This window comes from Triticum aestivum, chromosome 4B (genome assembly GCF_018294505.1).
Source record: "Triticum aestivum cultivar Chinese Spring chromosome 4B, IWGSC CS RefSeq v2.1, whole genome shotgun sequence".
Classification (NCBI taxonomy): domain Eukaryota; kingdom Viridiplantae; phylum Streptophyta; class Magnoliopsida; order Poales; family Poaceae; genus Triticum; species Triticum aestivum.
Genome location: NC_057804.1, coordinates 244,729,381 through 244,743,817, shown reverse-complemented (window position 1 = coordinate 244,743,817; position 14,437 = coordinate 244,729,381). Strand labels below are relative to the sequence as shown.

Below are 14,437 nucleotides of genomic sequence, written 5' to 3'. Positions count from 1 at the left end.
ACATCATAGGCATAAGTGGCCGACCAACACACTATAGTAGGCAGGTTTCGGCTTTGCTCGATGTCAACATCATCGTCCATACCATCCATGTCTTCGGAAGCGTAGTCCAGCATGTCGGTTAAATCCTCGAAAGTGGCTAATAAGTGGGTGGTGGGTGGGGTGTGAAATTCCCCGACCTCAGCCTCCAACCTATGCTAGGTGTAGTTCGGAGGCGAAGCTTCCGTAATGGCGAGAGATTGCATTAAGCCCAGAGCTTCGTCTAAGCGAAAGCTGTATGGGAGTCTGCGGATCTGCAAGGCCGGAGACTTGATCGAGTCCAGGGGTGCAGACCTCAGTGATCCACAGTTATCCTCCAGAGGCGAGTCCGGCTCCCCGATGACTGGGAGAGTGCCGTTTGATTCCGGGTTACCAATGGTGCAATCGCATCTAGGTGTCCGACTGAGAGTTCCATGGTAGGAGAGAGTCTGGCGAGGTTGATCCTCCCATCGTCGAAAAGCATGATCTGCCCGAGATCTAAGGCCGAGACAGGTGTGAGTGTTGGCCCCTGGACAGGATCTGATGGTGGATCCGAATGGCCCTCTTTATGAGGGTAGGGAGCGGCAGTCGGGGCCGCCAATCCTTCAAAGATGAGATATCCTCGGATATCAGCGATGTAGTTCACGTTCCCGAACCTGATCTGGTGACTAGGGGCATAGTTGCCGACCTGGTCGAGGTAGCCGGTCGAGTCGGCACATAGTATGAAGCCGCCGAACACAAAGACCTGTCCGGGGAGAAAAGTCTCCCTGGACACATTATCATTGTTGATGAAGAGGTGTGCCATCAATCTTTCTGTTGACAACACAGCGAAGCTCTCAATGAAAGCACCAATGTCGGTGTCAAAACCGGCAGATGTCGGGTAGGGGGCTCAAGCTGTATGTTTGAGGATCAATGGTAACAATGGACAAAGGGACAGAATGTTTACCCAGCTTCAGGCCCTCTTAAAGGAGGTAAAACCCTACTTCTTGCTTGATTGTATGGGGGTTACAATACATGATCTACCTCGAGATCATAATGGCTAAATCCTAGATTATTTAGCCTATGAATATTATGATCATGTCTCTGGTCTAAGCCCTCCAGTTTATATAGACACCGGAGGGGCCTAGGGTTGTACAAAGTCAGTTTACCAGAAAAGAAACACCATATCCGGACACTAAATCTTGCCGTTCATGAATACAGGAGTCCCATCCGGACACGGGAGGTGGCCTTCTTCCTTTATCTCGACAACCCATCAGTCCGACCCATCTTGAATAGGTCGGATGCTCGAGGACACTTAGTCTAGGACTCCCTCATCGGGGATGACTGTTTCTGTTACTTCCTCATTAGGGATGGTGTCCATTCTGCAATAAACTCTACCAATGCCCTACTCTAGATTGTTGATGTGATCTCAGATTTCATACCAAAACTGGACAACTCCAAAGCCCACTCCACTATTTTGCCAATAGCCTCAGGTTTCGGAGTATCCTTTGCAACGGGAAGCGAGTGACAACCCTGATCTCATGGGCTTGGAAGTAGTGGCGCAGTTTCCTTGAGGCCATGATGAGACCAAAGATCAACTTTTGTACGCCATACTACCTCGATCGAGCCCCCTGTAATAAGGAGCTGAAGAAGTACAATGGGCGCTGCACTAGCTTCTTCCTTGCCGTGTTTGTGGGGTTGCTCTCACTACCATGCTCATTTCTGCCTTGATCCTTATCTAACTTTGCTAGTCTTTGCTCACTCTCTGCTTCGTCCATTTTTTGCGGCGCCACCAAGCCTATGCTAAACTCTTCGTTGGTTACCGCCAAGTATAGTAGCAACGGCTCTTGTGGCTTGGGAACAACCAAGGTGGGTGTCGGTCTGAAATCTGGCATATCTCATAGTAGGGGTCCTGAGCTAGGCGTCTTGGAGCGATGGTAACACGGACACAGGTTTTACCCAGGTTTGGGGCCTCTTGGAGGTAAAACCCTACGTCCTACTTTTTACTGTATTCATATTGGTGGATAGTACATAATACATGTATCTACCACAAGATTGATCTAATGAATATTAGATGTTGTCTATTTACTAGCCTGGCCTCGGTTTATATAACACTAGAGGCCTAGGGTTTAGGAGAGTCCTCATCTTGTGCGCCAAGTCTTATGGGATCTCCCTTGTATGCGGCATGGGCTGCCCGAAGTGGCCCATGAGTGAACCATCATGGGGGTCCTCGGCCAGATCTAGCTGGTCGGGAGACGACATGGTGAGTACACCCTAGTCCAGGACACCGTTAGTAGCCCCCTGGTCCGGTCTTCAAGTTGGGGACGCTCCTCGATTCTTATGAACTGTTCTTCATCTTCGATCGTCGGTCTTGAAAACTTGTTCAACAAACCTTCTCATCTTCGATCTTGAGGATCATCGAAGTGAATGCGAAGAGTTTACACCTCGGATATCCAAGGAGCCCCTTTAAGTTATCAGCCTTTATCAATGCCTTGTTATTTTTTATGCCACACCTCGGGTTTGAAGTTGTCCTCATGTGGAGGTGTCCTCTTGTGTCTGAGCTTCAACACTGGACTGCATTCGACCTCCAATGCTGGACTATATCTTAAGTCCAACACGAGACTGTATCCGAGGTGTCATAGATCACCTTGGATCAAAAAAGTCAACGGAGTTTACCCGAGCTTTAATGCCAGAAATGCCCTCTATAGAGCCAACCACTTGCATCCGAGCTTTATGTCGCACTGCTTCCGAGGTGATGCACCACCTCGGGCTTCGGCTGATTGTTTGCGGATTTTATTTTCGATTGATGCAACTTATTTACTGACGAGATATATAGCCATTAGCCCTCAAGGTGTGTGTGTGTCAGCCTAAAATCCAAGATGCACATTAGAGGAGGTAGTGATTGGAGGACGGGCCCTTGAGAGAGGGTCTCAATAAGTCGCCGTAATATATTAGCTTGATGCCGGATAGGGGAACTCCTATGTCATTCATTCTGCGTCAAGTAGGTGCGGCTTCGCACAGGGGCAGCTGACTGGCGGGCTTTGTGGGCCGCGAGGTGCGTGTTTCCATGGTTTTGAATTGTTTCTACCGCTTCGTTTTTCTGCTTCGCGCAGCTGTTCCACTGATTACTGTCGCTGCTGTTTTCCACTGTTTCTACTGTTATAAAGTAAAGAATGGTTCCACTGTTTCTTCAGTTTCTACTGTTTCTTCTGTTTTCCTTGTATAAACTAAACAATGGTACAGTTTCTTCTGTTCCACTGTTTCAACTGTTTCCCGAAGAAACATGAAACAAAAAAACCTTGAATTTACTAAACAATGGTTGTAGGTTCCATTTTATGAAACTAGGTGTTGTTCCTATTGATTCAACTAGTTTTTAATTATGAAAAAAATATGAAATTTCATTTTACATTTATTACAAAAGTGGTACTTCTAAAACTATCATAAAAGTGGTAAGCTTACACCTTGATGAAATTGAGTGATAATAGTATCACCAAGGCGTCATGAAAGACGGAAAAAAATGTACATGTCTTACTGCTCATTTTCATAACTGTTTCAGCTGTTTTCGGACATTGTTTACAGCTGAAGGTCTTGGAGAAACTATCACTAGATCAGCAAGAGAAAAAAAAGATAGCTCTATCAGTAAGGAATTTTTTTCCCATGGAAGTATTCCTTTGAGTTGAATCTTGCAGTGCACTTCCGTTGAAGGTGACAATATTAATGAGACCCTTGAGAATAGAAAGAATAATTAGAATAAACATATACGCGATTAGAAGAAATTAATTTCACTATTCAGAATGAAAGAACATGCTGTAAGAAAATAACATCTCTTTTGTTTCCATAGGCGAGAAAAAAAAGATAACTTACATGTCGCTGCAGGAAAGAAGTTACTAACGGTAGTTGAATTTCATTGTCCTTGCATGTTACAATCTCAAAAAGGAATTTTTGACGTAGAGCTTGTAAATCATCCTACAGTATTTTAGAAGAAGTGCAGTTTAATTCCTGATATGTTCCAAGTAATGAGAAAAAATGGAAAAAATGTTTATAGCTTACATTAGAGAACCCCAGCAATTCAAGACCTTTATACTTGCTAACATACTGCAGAATGAAAATTCCTGAGTCATACCTGTGAAAAAAAAAATAAATAGCACAATCAGTTCTATACTCAAGATGGAAATTATTGTGAATTTGAAATACTTCTAATCTGTTTTTTAGGAGAAAGAGCCAAAAATTTGCCCGTGGCTGGTACAAATCTTGTAAAATGGAGATTTCCATGGAAAACCCACCTGAAATTGACCTTGGGAGCTGCTACAAATCTTGATTCAAAATTACCTATGTTGAAAGAAGTAGAATTTCCATATGTAGCAGCAAACAAGACCTTGAAGTTGTAGATAACTGCACTAATTGTTGGTAGAAATGTATCACCACTGTAGTACGTGTTCATGATATCAAAAAATTTGGCTCTGAAGTTAGTAGTGATTAAAATCCATTGTTTTTCCTTGAATACGGGCATTTTTACCTAGGGAATTGTGGAAAGGAAAAATCTATTAGTCTAACCTCTTTCAATAAGAAAAATCAATAAGAAACAGTTTGTACAAAAAGAACTTATCTTACCAAGGAAGCATTCAATAAACTGAAGTCAACATTACTTTCCTGTAAGATTAGTTTATTCGCAGGATCTGAATGATTTAGCATTGGGTTCATTAGTTTCTCCTGCATGTTTGTTTCCCAGAAAATTATTGATAGTTAAGAAAAGGAGTCAATGATGTGAAAATGAAAACAGAGGAAAATAATTTAAAAAATAGGCTGACCATGTCGTCAATGCTAACTATGTGCTCTACTATTTCACTGTTTGGTAGGAGGCCTTTTCTTCCTCGGTTCAGCTGGTCTTTGTTCTTTAGTTTTGGAAAACAGCCAACAACCCGAGGGTTTATCCAACCACCAGGCTTGAATGATAGAGTTATTGTTTTCTGATCCACCCAAACTCCTTCAATCTCAAATATTCTTTGGCTATTGATGACAGAAGAATATCATGAAGAAAAGTGAAAATAAATCATGAGAAAATAGCATCGATAGCGTATATAAATTGTTTCTGTTCGAATCATGTAGAACATATCACATAAAGATTCATTTGCTTTTTGTACATACCTGACAGTTAATTTGGGAAGTAGTCCAACCAATGTTTGGTAGAAATCATTCTCTATTCCATCTGAAAAGATGACCTGTTGCCCAGCCTTTTTGGGTTCTTGAATTACTAGTGTCGCAGATTTGAAAGAATTGTTCACACGTTGTTGCCAAGTTGAAGTTTCTGGTTTTGAAAACTTACTGGAATGTGCTTCATGTTGTTTGAGTGCTTTAACTAGCAAAGAATCTTCAATAGCTATGGCAATATTATTTGGGTAGAGTTTCGGTGATAGGAAATCCATTATCCTTATAGGGCTCTTGGTTCCATGAACATTGGGATTGGCATGCCAATGCATGCTATACTAATTTGCTGAGAGGCTGAACTGACTAGAGGAACGAGATGCAAATGGAACATTATGAACTAACTCAATTGAATTGGTAATTGCATCAAATGAAGGAGAATCTGTGACTTCATATTGAGTGACTGTACCGGCCTCTCCATTTGAATTGGCATGCATTGTATTGTTGAGAGTATTCTAAGACGCAACTAAATTTTCATCAAGCAACAACTCTTTATCCAGTTCAGCATCAATGAAATCTGGTAGAAAATAAAAGTGAAAAGAACATTAAGAATAAGAAATCTTAACAACTCAGTTCATCTACATGTTTGAAAAAATTACTTTGGATAAAATGAAGTTTGTAAGATAAATGACCTTCCAAATGCTCTCCTGGTAATAAGAATTTGAACAGTGGAAAGCAAAATTTTGTTTCTTCTACTCTTTGTTTTGGGGGGTTTGATTCAGACAAGAATCCTGTAGAAAAAAATTTGTGATTACTTATTTCATGATCTATTTGGGTACAGAGAAAAAACATGCTTAGAAGAGCTATGAAACAAAAACTTACGATGCAACATTGCTGAAACTTCAGTGGGAGGTGTGGTTTTTCAACTTGATGTCTTCACAAATAATTCCGAACAAGCAAGCTCTTCGAAAGATGGTAGATTACCATTAAAAGATAGAGACAAATTAGAGCTAGTTATGTTCAGAGACTGAGTGAAATGATTGACCAATTGCTGAAGAATTTCATTGATGTTGACTTGTTTATCTTCATCAATGATTGTTGGGACAGTTAGCATTTGGGAAATTTGGAGGTGATTCTATAGCCAAAAATTTTTTGGTCCTAGGAACTTTGAATGTGTTATCCTAAATTGATGATTTAAATTGCAGGTTTGGGTTGCTGGAAGATGTCCACGTCTTGAGCAATGAAGTATGCATATCATCTACATAGGTCTTCAGAGTAGGTGCTGAGTTCCGAATGATATTCGTGTAGAATTTCTGATCTTGCATTTGAAGAATTATCTTGTCATGTTAAAATGAGAGAGTACGTCTTGTTAAACAAACTTTAAAAAAAATGAGAAAGTCAGTTTGTTGTTGCTCTGAAAAAGATGAAAAGCAGCAAGAGAACTTACTTGTGTCATACTAGTATCTGTGAATTTGGATTCAATATATTGTGATATCTCTTTAGGAAGTTCAATGATAACTGAATCAGTGAATGGAGTAGAGGAAATGTGTTTTATCTGTTGGGTAAGAAGAAGATGTTTAATATTTATGTAATGTTCCATTGCACTTTGAAGTAGTACCATAACTACAAAATGAAAATTAAAGACAGGGAATAGAATTATGTAATGTGCAAGAGTAATATCTATGAAGAACAAGGCCATACCAGTAGTCTGCCATATTCGTTTCTCTCGCCATGGAGCGCATCGAGTGCCATGTATGAATTAGGATGTTTGTCGACCATAGTGGTAGCCTTGGTTCAATGCTTGGCAACTTCAATTCACTTATTATGAGGAACTCGAAATAGGATATCTGACATTGAAAACAAAATTCAGACAGATTTGGTAAAAAATGACAAGTGTGAATCAGAGACAAAAAATTGATTGGTACATAGAAAAAGAAAAATTAAAGAAATTTTGTGTGGGAAATGAGCTTACCACCATAAGTAATTTGCATCCTCCAGGAATGAACTTTTTGGTGCTTGCCTTGTTTAGTTTTGCTTTTTTGATTGAATAAACCATGTAGCTCAGACATAGCAAACACCAATCATATTGTGAAATACGGTCTATGTCAACTACTGCATTCTAGACAAACTTGGTAACAACTCCACTTGAATTAGGTGCAACAAACAGTGACAGTAGTAGCAGAATGAAGAATCGGCAGTATTTATCTTCAGGAAGTTCATCATTGATAATTGAGAAAAGGTACTCGATAGTGGGTGAAGTTGTTCCTAACTCGTGCTTGATGAATTCATACGTTGCTTCTGATGGTTTCGTGATGATAGGAACTCCACCAATTGGCATGCCAAAAATCTTGTGAACAGTTGTAGTTCTAATAGGGAATTTGAGTCCATTTTCCATTTAAGTGGAGCAAGAAGTAGTGTTGAAATTGTTTGAAAGCCAGAAGTAAATGGAGTTGATATTGGACATGCTTATTATTTTTAGAAATATTTGAAACCCCATACTACCTACAGACTGGTTGTGTCTGTCACTCATTTCAGATGCAAGCTTCAGAAATGATTTGACATGCTCAAATTGATTGCACTGCATGGAAAAAAATAAAGGAATAAATGGAAATATTAGAGGATTTGGTCAAATAAAATATTTCCCTTTTTCGTCATGAATCCTAGAGGTAGGCTGCTGAAAAGATCACAAGAGGGGCCACTAATCTGCTAGCTATTCCACAACTTATCAAGTCGAAATAGTGTCTCTATAAGTTGTTTGATTAAACAATGCAGACTTGTACTTGGTAAGGAATGGCAAAGAACAATAAAGTTGGCTGGACAAGGAGGTCTTGGAGCCAGCACATGTTTTGTACAAAAATGTTAAAAAATTCTGAAAGTGGACAGATTTTTCAATCTTTTACCAACCTCCAGATAAAGAAAAAAACATCTGGTGACAAAAAAGAAAGTAAATATTCAGGTTGGAACAACAATGCAAACAATTAAGATATTGGAATTTAACAAACATATTAGGAATAACTTGCAGTAATACTGCTATTTGCTGAAGTTTTATATCATTTCACGATGGATGTGGTCATGGAAGATAGTTACGCACTGCTTTGGGAAATGAAATGGGTACATAAAAGGCAAAACATAAACAGTAATTGTACTACTAGTCAACAGAGCAAAACATATCAGAGAATGTTATAGAGCATATGTTCATTACCTTGGATCTTTTCCCTCCATGTACAATATCTTCTGCTGCTCTTTTCTTAGTACATCCTTGTTCCATCCACAGTGAATAGAGTATCTTAATTGTCCTAATGAAATTAAGGGGGAAGAAATTCAAAGTAGGAAAACATGGCAGTTGGTTCGCTGTGGAAGTGTCACTATCTATCAGTATTGATGCACAAATTTCTAATCTGCATTCATTGTAAGCACTATGTTGAACTACTAACAAACTGGAGCTCATCATAACTTGTAATAAGCACTGTGTTGTAGGACTAGTATTGCTTGAATTATCTTCTAATAAGCATTTGTTATAGTACTTCTACGAATTAGTGAATATCAGCAGAAAAACATCTTAATTACCATGAACAAACAGTATTTCCACAAGGCTACTATTCCTGACATGTTCAAATTGAACTACATGGTTGCTGAAATATTCCATGAGAACAAACCCTAGCCCATCAGAACACGCATTGTAGTCAGACCCACCAAAAAAAGATAGCAATAACAACCTATCTAAGTTCCAATCCTTGGAAGAAGATCTTAATCACGATGATACTTCCACAAGATTGAACAAAATATACACAGATGAAGATGTTAGAGGCGAGTAGAACATAGGCAGGTCAGAAGGGAGAACGGATGGAACCTTTTGTTTGGAGCCGATTCAGCGCAACGGAGAAATTCCGGTGAAGAGCACTTCAGATTTCAGGAGGGCCGACGGCGAGCGGAGGGGAGGAGAGAACAGAGAAGCGAAATGGGGAAAGTGTTCGAAGTGGACGGCCCCACTTGTCTCTTGCTGAACAGAAAATAGACGAGGAAAAAAACTCGGACCAGATAAGACCTGGGGGGGGGTACGTGGCTGAATCTGTTCCACCAAACCACGAGATAGGCGGCGGCAGTGTAGCGGCGCCGCCGCCAGGGCACCTAAAATCTCATTTCCACCGGCGGCCGTGCTCGAGAGCACAAGTAGTAGAATATCTCGCCCTCTCTTATTGATCTTCTTACTTTCCTTTCCTTAATTCTATTGTACATTGAAGAAAGTTTGGTTGCTGGGAAAAGGATGAAGAAGTGGAAGAAAAATTAGTTGAAGTTCTAGGAGAGTAAGAGGTAGATTGGCCAGTTAGTTGCTGTTGATCTGGCGAACAAGTACCTAGTTTAAGGACTACCTAGAATTGGTCAGTCAATGAACCTTGAGGATTACCTAGTTTAATGCTCTAAAGAATTTCCTGTGGCATGAGTTGCACTTATTGTTACGATTCAATTTCTACGACTGCGGTGCCGCGACAAGACCCTTGACAAAGCCCCCGGCAAGATCCTTGCCAAAGACATCAACGGGGCCGCGGCCAGGCCCGCGCGCGCCAAGACCCCACCATGGTTCCCATGCAGCTGCCAGCCCAGCCAGCCAGGCGGGTACCTGCGTGGCGACGCGCGGTCCCAAGGCCAACTCAGCAAGCACATGCGTGGTTGCATGCAGATCTTCATGAAGATGCCGCCACCTCAGCAGCCTGCTAGCCTACATGGCGCTGATAACCTCGCTGGCCCAGGCGCGTGTCAAAACAAGGCGAGGTGGCGAAAAGGTGAGGGGGACACCTCAGGGGCGCATTTAATGTGTTTTGTCCCGTAATAGCAAGCGATAGGCTTGCGCACTGTACCCCTTTCCACCTCTTGTGTGCCACTGTAGCGCCTCCTTCGACTATAAATGGAGGCCCAAGGCGTACTGGAGAGGGATTCGGCTCTTTGAGAAAATCACGCTCGATAGCTAGTTCAAGAACACTGATATACACACCATAGCAGGACTAGGGTATTACGCGATCCCCGCGTCCTGAACCTGGGTAAAAGACCTTCGTGCTAGCTCTTAGACCCGCTCTTCGCATGACCCGCGCCTGCCGACCACAGTAGGGATTCTTCTGATCCCATAGGTGTCGTTCCCACCAACACTTGGCCAAAATCGTAGGTCAAATTGATGCATATTTATGGCTTTATAATGATATTTATGGAAGGCAGCCCTCGTTTATTAAATACAAACGCCGATGATATGTTTATTTTGACTCCGTTGAAACCATTTATCAGTTGAAAGTGGCCCATCATCGGCTTCCATCCCCTTGTAGATGCTATGCAGGGTGTTTCCGCAATAACAAAACAACCCTTAGCCGATGTCTCGGTGCCAGAAGGCGGTTGTGTTAGCAGAAACGAGGCAATCAGATATGCGGGCTTTATATCTTTCACTAAGTCATAGGAGCTTTAAACTGGGGAAGCTAACTACAAGCCCCCGATTATTGTTCTACACCGACCGAAGTCTAGCCATTAACACTTTGGCCAATGTTATGAAAGGCCCATCGTTTAACACAGGGTAATTGGTATCGATCTATAGTTTGACACCGTCATTGGATCGCTAACTAGTTTACGCCCGTTGTGACAGTCAGTTTTCGGCTTTCTCCACTGAGGTGCCATACAAGCTGGAAGCACAATCACAGTGGTTCTCCTTTTGCACACCGAGCCGAACAAAGCGAAACGTAAGAGGCAAGCACAGGAGCTGGGAAACCCAACTATTTACTGAAGACATGATTCGAAACCGATGCATATAAAGCAGTATCCGAGAATGTTTTGCTGATGAGTCCATGGAATACCTTGGCTTTTGGTGAGTTCGTCTCTTGTCGCAGCCCCTCATTGATATTGCCGAAGCTTTAAAGGTGTCCGGCATTTGTACTCCGGCCTTATGCCGGAGACACACAAATAGGTTAAAAGTGCCATAGGCTTGGAAAACCAAAAAAACTGAGTAAAAACTTTACGCCCAAACCAAATCAAGTATTTGCCGCGAATCCAAAAATTGGTCTTAAAGCTTTTTGTGCTTCTATCGTGCTTTAACATGACACATCTGATCTCTAAACTGCAAGTAGGTCAGCTTCGGCTTCAACCTCCTTATCCCAAAAGCGGAGTGCTTCTCTTAGGCTAGTTTAGAGAACTAAACTCGATCGGCTTTAGAGAAAAGCTAGGCTATATGGCTATTGACCATACACTCGAGTCGAAAAAGGAGTGGTAGAAAAAGACTTTGTAACGACCAAGCAGAAAACACATTTACTACAAAACAGCTCATATAAATTTTAAGAGCCCCCAGTTAACATAGGAAATACGGTGCTTTTAACAAACAATGTTTTTTGACAAATTAAGTTTTTAACACAAATATAATGTTTGGTCAAACCAAACAAGAATTAAAAAATTGAGCATGGAAGCGACTTAGCTGGTTAATGTGCTTGGTGTCGATGCGCGACCCAAGCTTATGGCAGGACGAGGTCCCAGCCCCCAAGCCGGTCCCCGGGTGGCGGAGCGAAGAGCTCGGCACTCCGAAGTGGCGACATAGCACGACAAATGTGGCGAGGTGGAACCCCTAGTCCGGCTGAGCCGGCGAAGCAGGCCGTCAGTATGACGCCAAAGTCCCCGGTGTGGGTTAATGAAGTGATAATGAAGCCCCTGTCCAGCCGAGGTGATGTGGTACGTCAGTATGCCGAGGTGGCAGCGCTGCCCAACCCGGATCATTTACATGTCCACAAAAAATAGTGCAAGCCAGAAATAATAGTAATAATAATAATAAATTAAAATAATTGTTGCATAATTAATAATTTATGCAAAGTGAGTAATAAAATAAATATGGCCCGTGTGCCGAACACTCGATGAGGTAGAGCTCTCTCAACGATGCCGAAGTATGGCAATTCGACCAAAAAGGTGACAACGTGAGCCGATTTATGCCGATTGGGACGACGACGTCGGCTTGCCGGAGTGACCGCATGATGTAGTCGAAGTCGATTACCTACACATGTAAAATAGTGCAGTCCAAAAAATAATAATATAAATATATAAAAAAATCCTCGCATAATTAATTTACGCAAAATAATTTTTTTAAGAGATGTGGCCTGGCGTCGAAGTCAATGTGGATGCGGGGTGTCGGTGTGACAAAGCCTGAATTCACAGGGCGGTCTGAGTCCCCGACGCGGCATTCGCTGAACTGCAGATGAGAAACTGACCAAACCATCACGCAACCATCATTAATGCGGCCATCATTTGACTGACCTGTGTATAGATGATGGAACAAACCAGAGTAATAATTCCTCGGGAAAATGAACCCAAGCAAGCAAAAATTTCTAGGATTAATAGCACCTAGTTCATTTGTTGTAGCAATCCGAAGAGACACATGTGGATGTTCACGGATTTGCTTCTTTTAGGCGGACGCGGGGCGAGCTAGTAATAGTAATAGCACATGAGAAGTGCATGAGAGAGAGATGATTAACAAAAAGCATATATTGTCTTCATTAAATAACAAGGAAAAGAGACAGCGATTGGATCTCCACTGTATGATGCCAGTGGCCAACGAGATAGCAAACTTTTTGGTCCTCATGCCACGGTGCAAGGTATTGAATTAAAAAAAGGGGAAGAAACTAATCTCCATGTGGTGTGCAGCCATCGAGCCGAGCTTTGATCGGTGCACTGCTTCGCATTATCTCTTCGGCTAGATCGTGCGTGGACCAGATTGAGTCCGGATCCAATGTATCATCAAGCAGCAGACGCGAACTTAGGTCGTGTTGTGATCTGTATACATACATCAGTGCAAATCTAACAGAAAACATGATGGCACATATAATTTGTATTGTATTTCCATTTCGGAAGAATAGCACCTGATGTCTTGTGAGGCAATCAGCAGATGATGTAGTAATCGACATCAGATTCGAATCAAATAAGCAGGAGGAGGTCTAGCATCTCACCAAGTGTTAGCTAATACTAGTATAATTTTACTTTTAGTGCGAGGGTCAAATCAATCTAGTAGGTGGAAAAGTGCACGGAAGACAGACAACAAGACAAAAGCATAGGCTACCTCCAGGCTTTGATTACATACAAAAAGGAGAGGAAGGATTAAGTCTCTCGGCAAGTTGCCATATGGCCGAATTCTTGTCGGCCCTAGTGTCCTGTTGGACGCATGTTCTCTTGGGCTGGAGCGCCACCGGTCGGATCGCCACATATTTTTTATTGCGCTAACCTAGATCGAGGCCGCAAAGTCCAGTCTCTTATTTGCATGCTGGCAGTTCTCGAATCCGAAGTACTGCCCGGTGGCGGAAACGGCTGTCGCTGTTGAAATTTCTCAATTCCGATCTGCTAAAACAAATAAAAGGCAATGGCATGTATGTGACGCCCTTGATTCAATCGTACACTAATCATACACGCAAATGTGTACGATCAAGATCAGGGACTCACGGGAAGATATCACAACACAACTCTAGACACAAATTAAAATAATACAAGCTTTATATTACAAGCCAGGGGCCTCGAGGGCTCGAATACATAAGCTCGAATACAAACGAGTCAGCGGAAGCAACAATATCTGAGCACAGACATGAGTTAAACAAGTTCGCCTTAAGAAGGCTAGCACAAAAGCATCTACGATCGAAAAGGCAAGGCCTCCTGCCTGGGAGCCTCCTAACTACTCCTGGTCGTCGACGGTCTCCACGTAGAAGTAGGCATCGACGGTGGCATCTGACTCCTGGGCTCCGACATCTGGTTGCATCAACCGGAAAGAAGAAAAAGGGGAAAAGGGGGAGCAAAGCAACCGTGAGTACTCATCCAAAGTACTCGCAAGCAAGGATCTACACTACATATGCAACATTATCAAAGGGAGGGTTGTATATGTGGACTGGGCTGCAGAATGCTAGAAGAGAAGGGGGAAAAGCCTAGCCTATCGAAGACTAGCTTCTTCTCGAACCCACCATCTTGCAGCAACAGGAGGGAGTAGAGTAGCATAAAGTAAAGTAGTAGTAGTGTTATCAACCTCGGCCGGAGATCCTTTCTCGACTCCCTGCGAGAAAGCAATCCCAGAGCCATACTATCCGGTTATCACCTCATCACAATCCAATTCTCATCACAAGTATCCAATTCTAGTTGTATCGATCGGGATACAACTCCAAGTGTCCGTTACCGTAGGACAGGCTATGCATAGATTAGTTCTTCCCTGCAGGGGTGCACCAACTTACCCACCACGCTCGATTGACTCCGGACGGACACACTTTCCTGGGTCATGCCCGGCCTCGGCCAAACAATACGCCGCAACCCGACC

At 42.4% G+C, this 14,437-nt stretch overlaps 1 protein-coding gene across 2 annotated transcripts; it reads right to left on the bottom strand.

Annotated features, from left to right (window-relative positions):
• Positions 1–3,385: 3,385 nt before the first annotated feature.
• LOC123094748 (uncharacterized) lies at positions 3,386–9,242 on the bottom strand. 2 transcript variants are annotated; one of them, XM_044516675.1, is made up of 14 exons: positions 8,987–9,242; positions 8,339–8,432; positions 7,109–7,714; positions 6,838–6,983; positions 6,584–6,691; positions 6,019–6,099; positions 5,829–5,927; positions 5,140–5,713; positions 4,803–5,001; positions 4,606–4,704; positions 4,278–4,510; positions 4,045–4,117; positions 3,859–3,960; positions 3,386–3,719 (listed from the first exon to the last, which is right to left on the bottom strand). In XM_044516675.1, the coding sequence occupies exons 8-14, from the start codon at positions 5,469–5,471 to the stop codon at positions 3,603–3,605; spliced, it is 1,155 nt and encodes a 384-aa protein (XP_044372610.1). In that variant the 5' UTR covers positions 5,472–5,713; positions 5,829–5,927; positions 6,019–6,099; positions 6,584–6,691; positions 6,838–6,983; positions 7,109–7,714; positions 8,339–8,432; positions 8,987–9,242; the 3' UTR covers positions 3,386–3,602. The 2 variants fall into 2 exon arrangements, with proteins under 2 accessions (XP_044372610.1, XP_044372611.1); XM_044516676.1 differs by lacking the exon at positions 6,584–6,691.
• Between the last annotated feature and the right edge of the window lie 5,195 nt (positions 9,243–14,437).

Bases quoted from the DNA above. Each gene is read 5' to 3' on its own strand.
- LOC123094748 (XM_044516675.1), bottom strand. From the start codon at position 5,471: ATGCATTGGCATGCCAATCCCAATGTTCATGGAACCAAGAGCCCTATA. The intron at 5,002-5,139 runs GTATGTACAAAA...TGTCATCAATAG, and splicing joins CTTCCCAAATTAACTGTCAG to CCAAAGAATATTTGAGATTG. The intron at 4,511-4,605 runs GTAAGATAAGTT...ACAATTCCCTAG, and splicing joins GTTTATTGAATGCTTCCTTG to GTAAAAATGCCCGTATTCAA.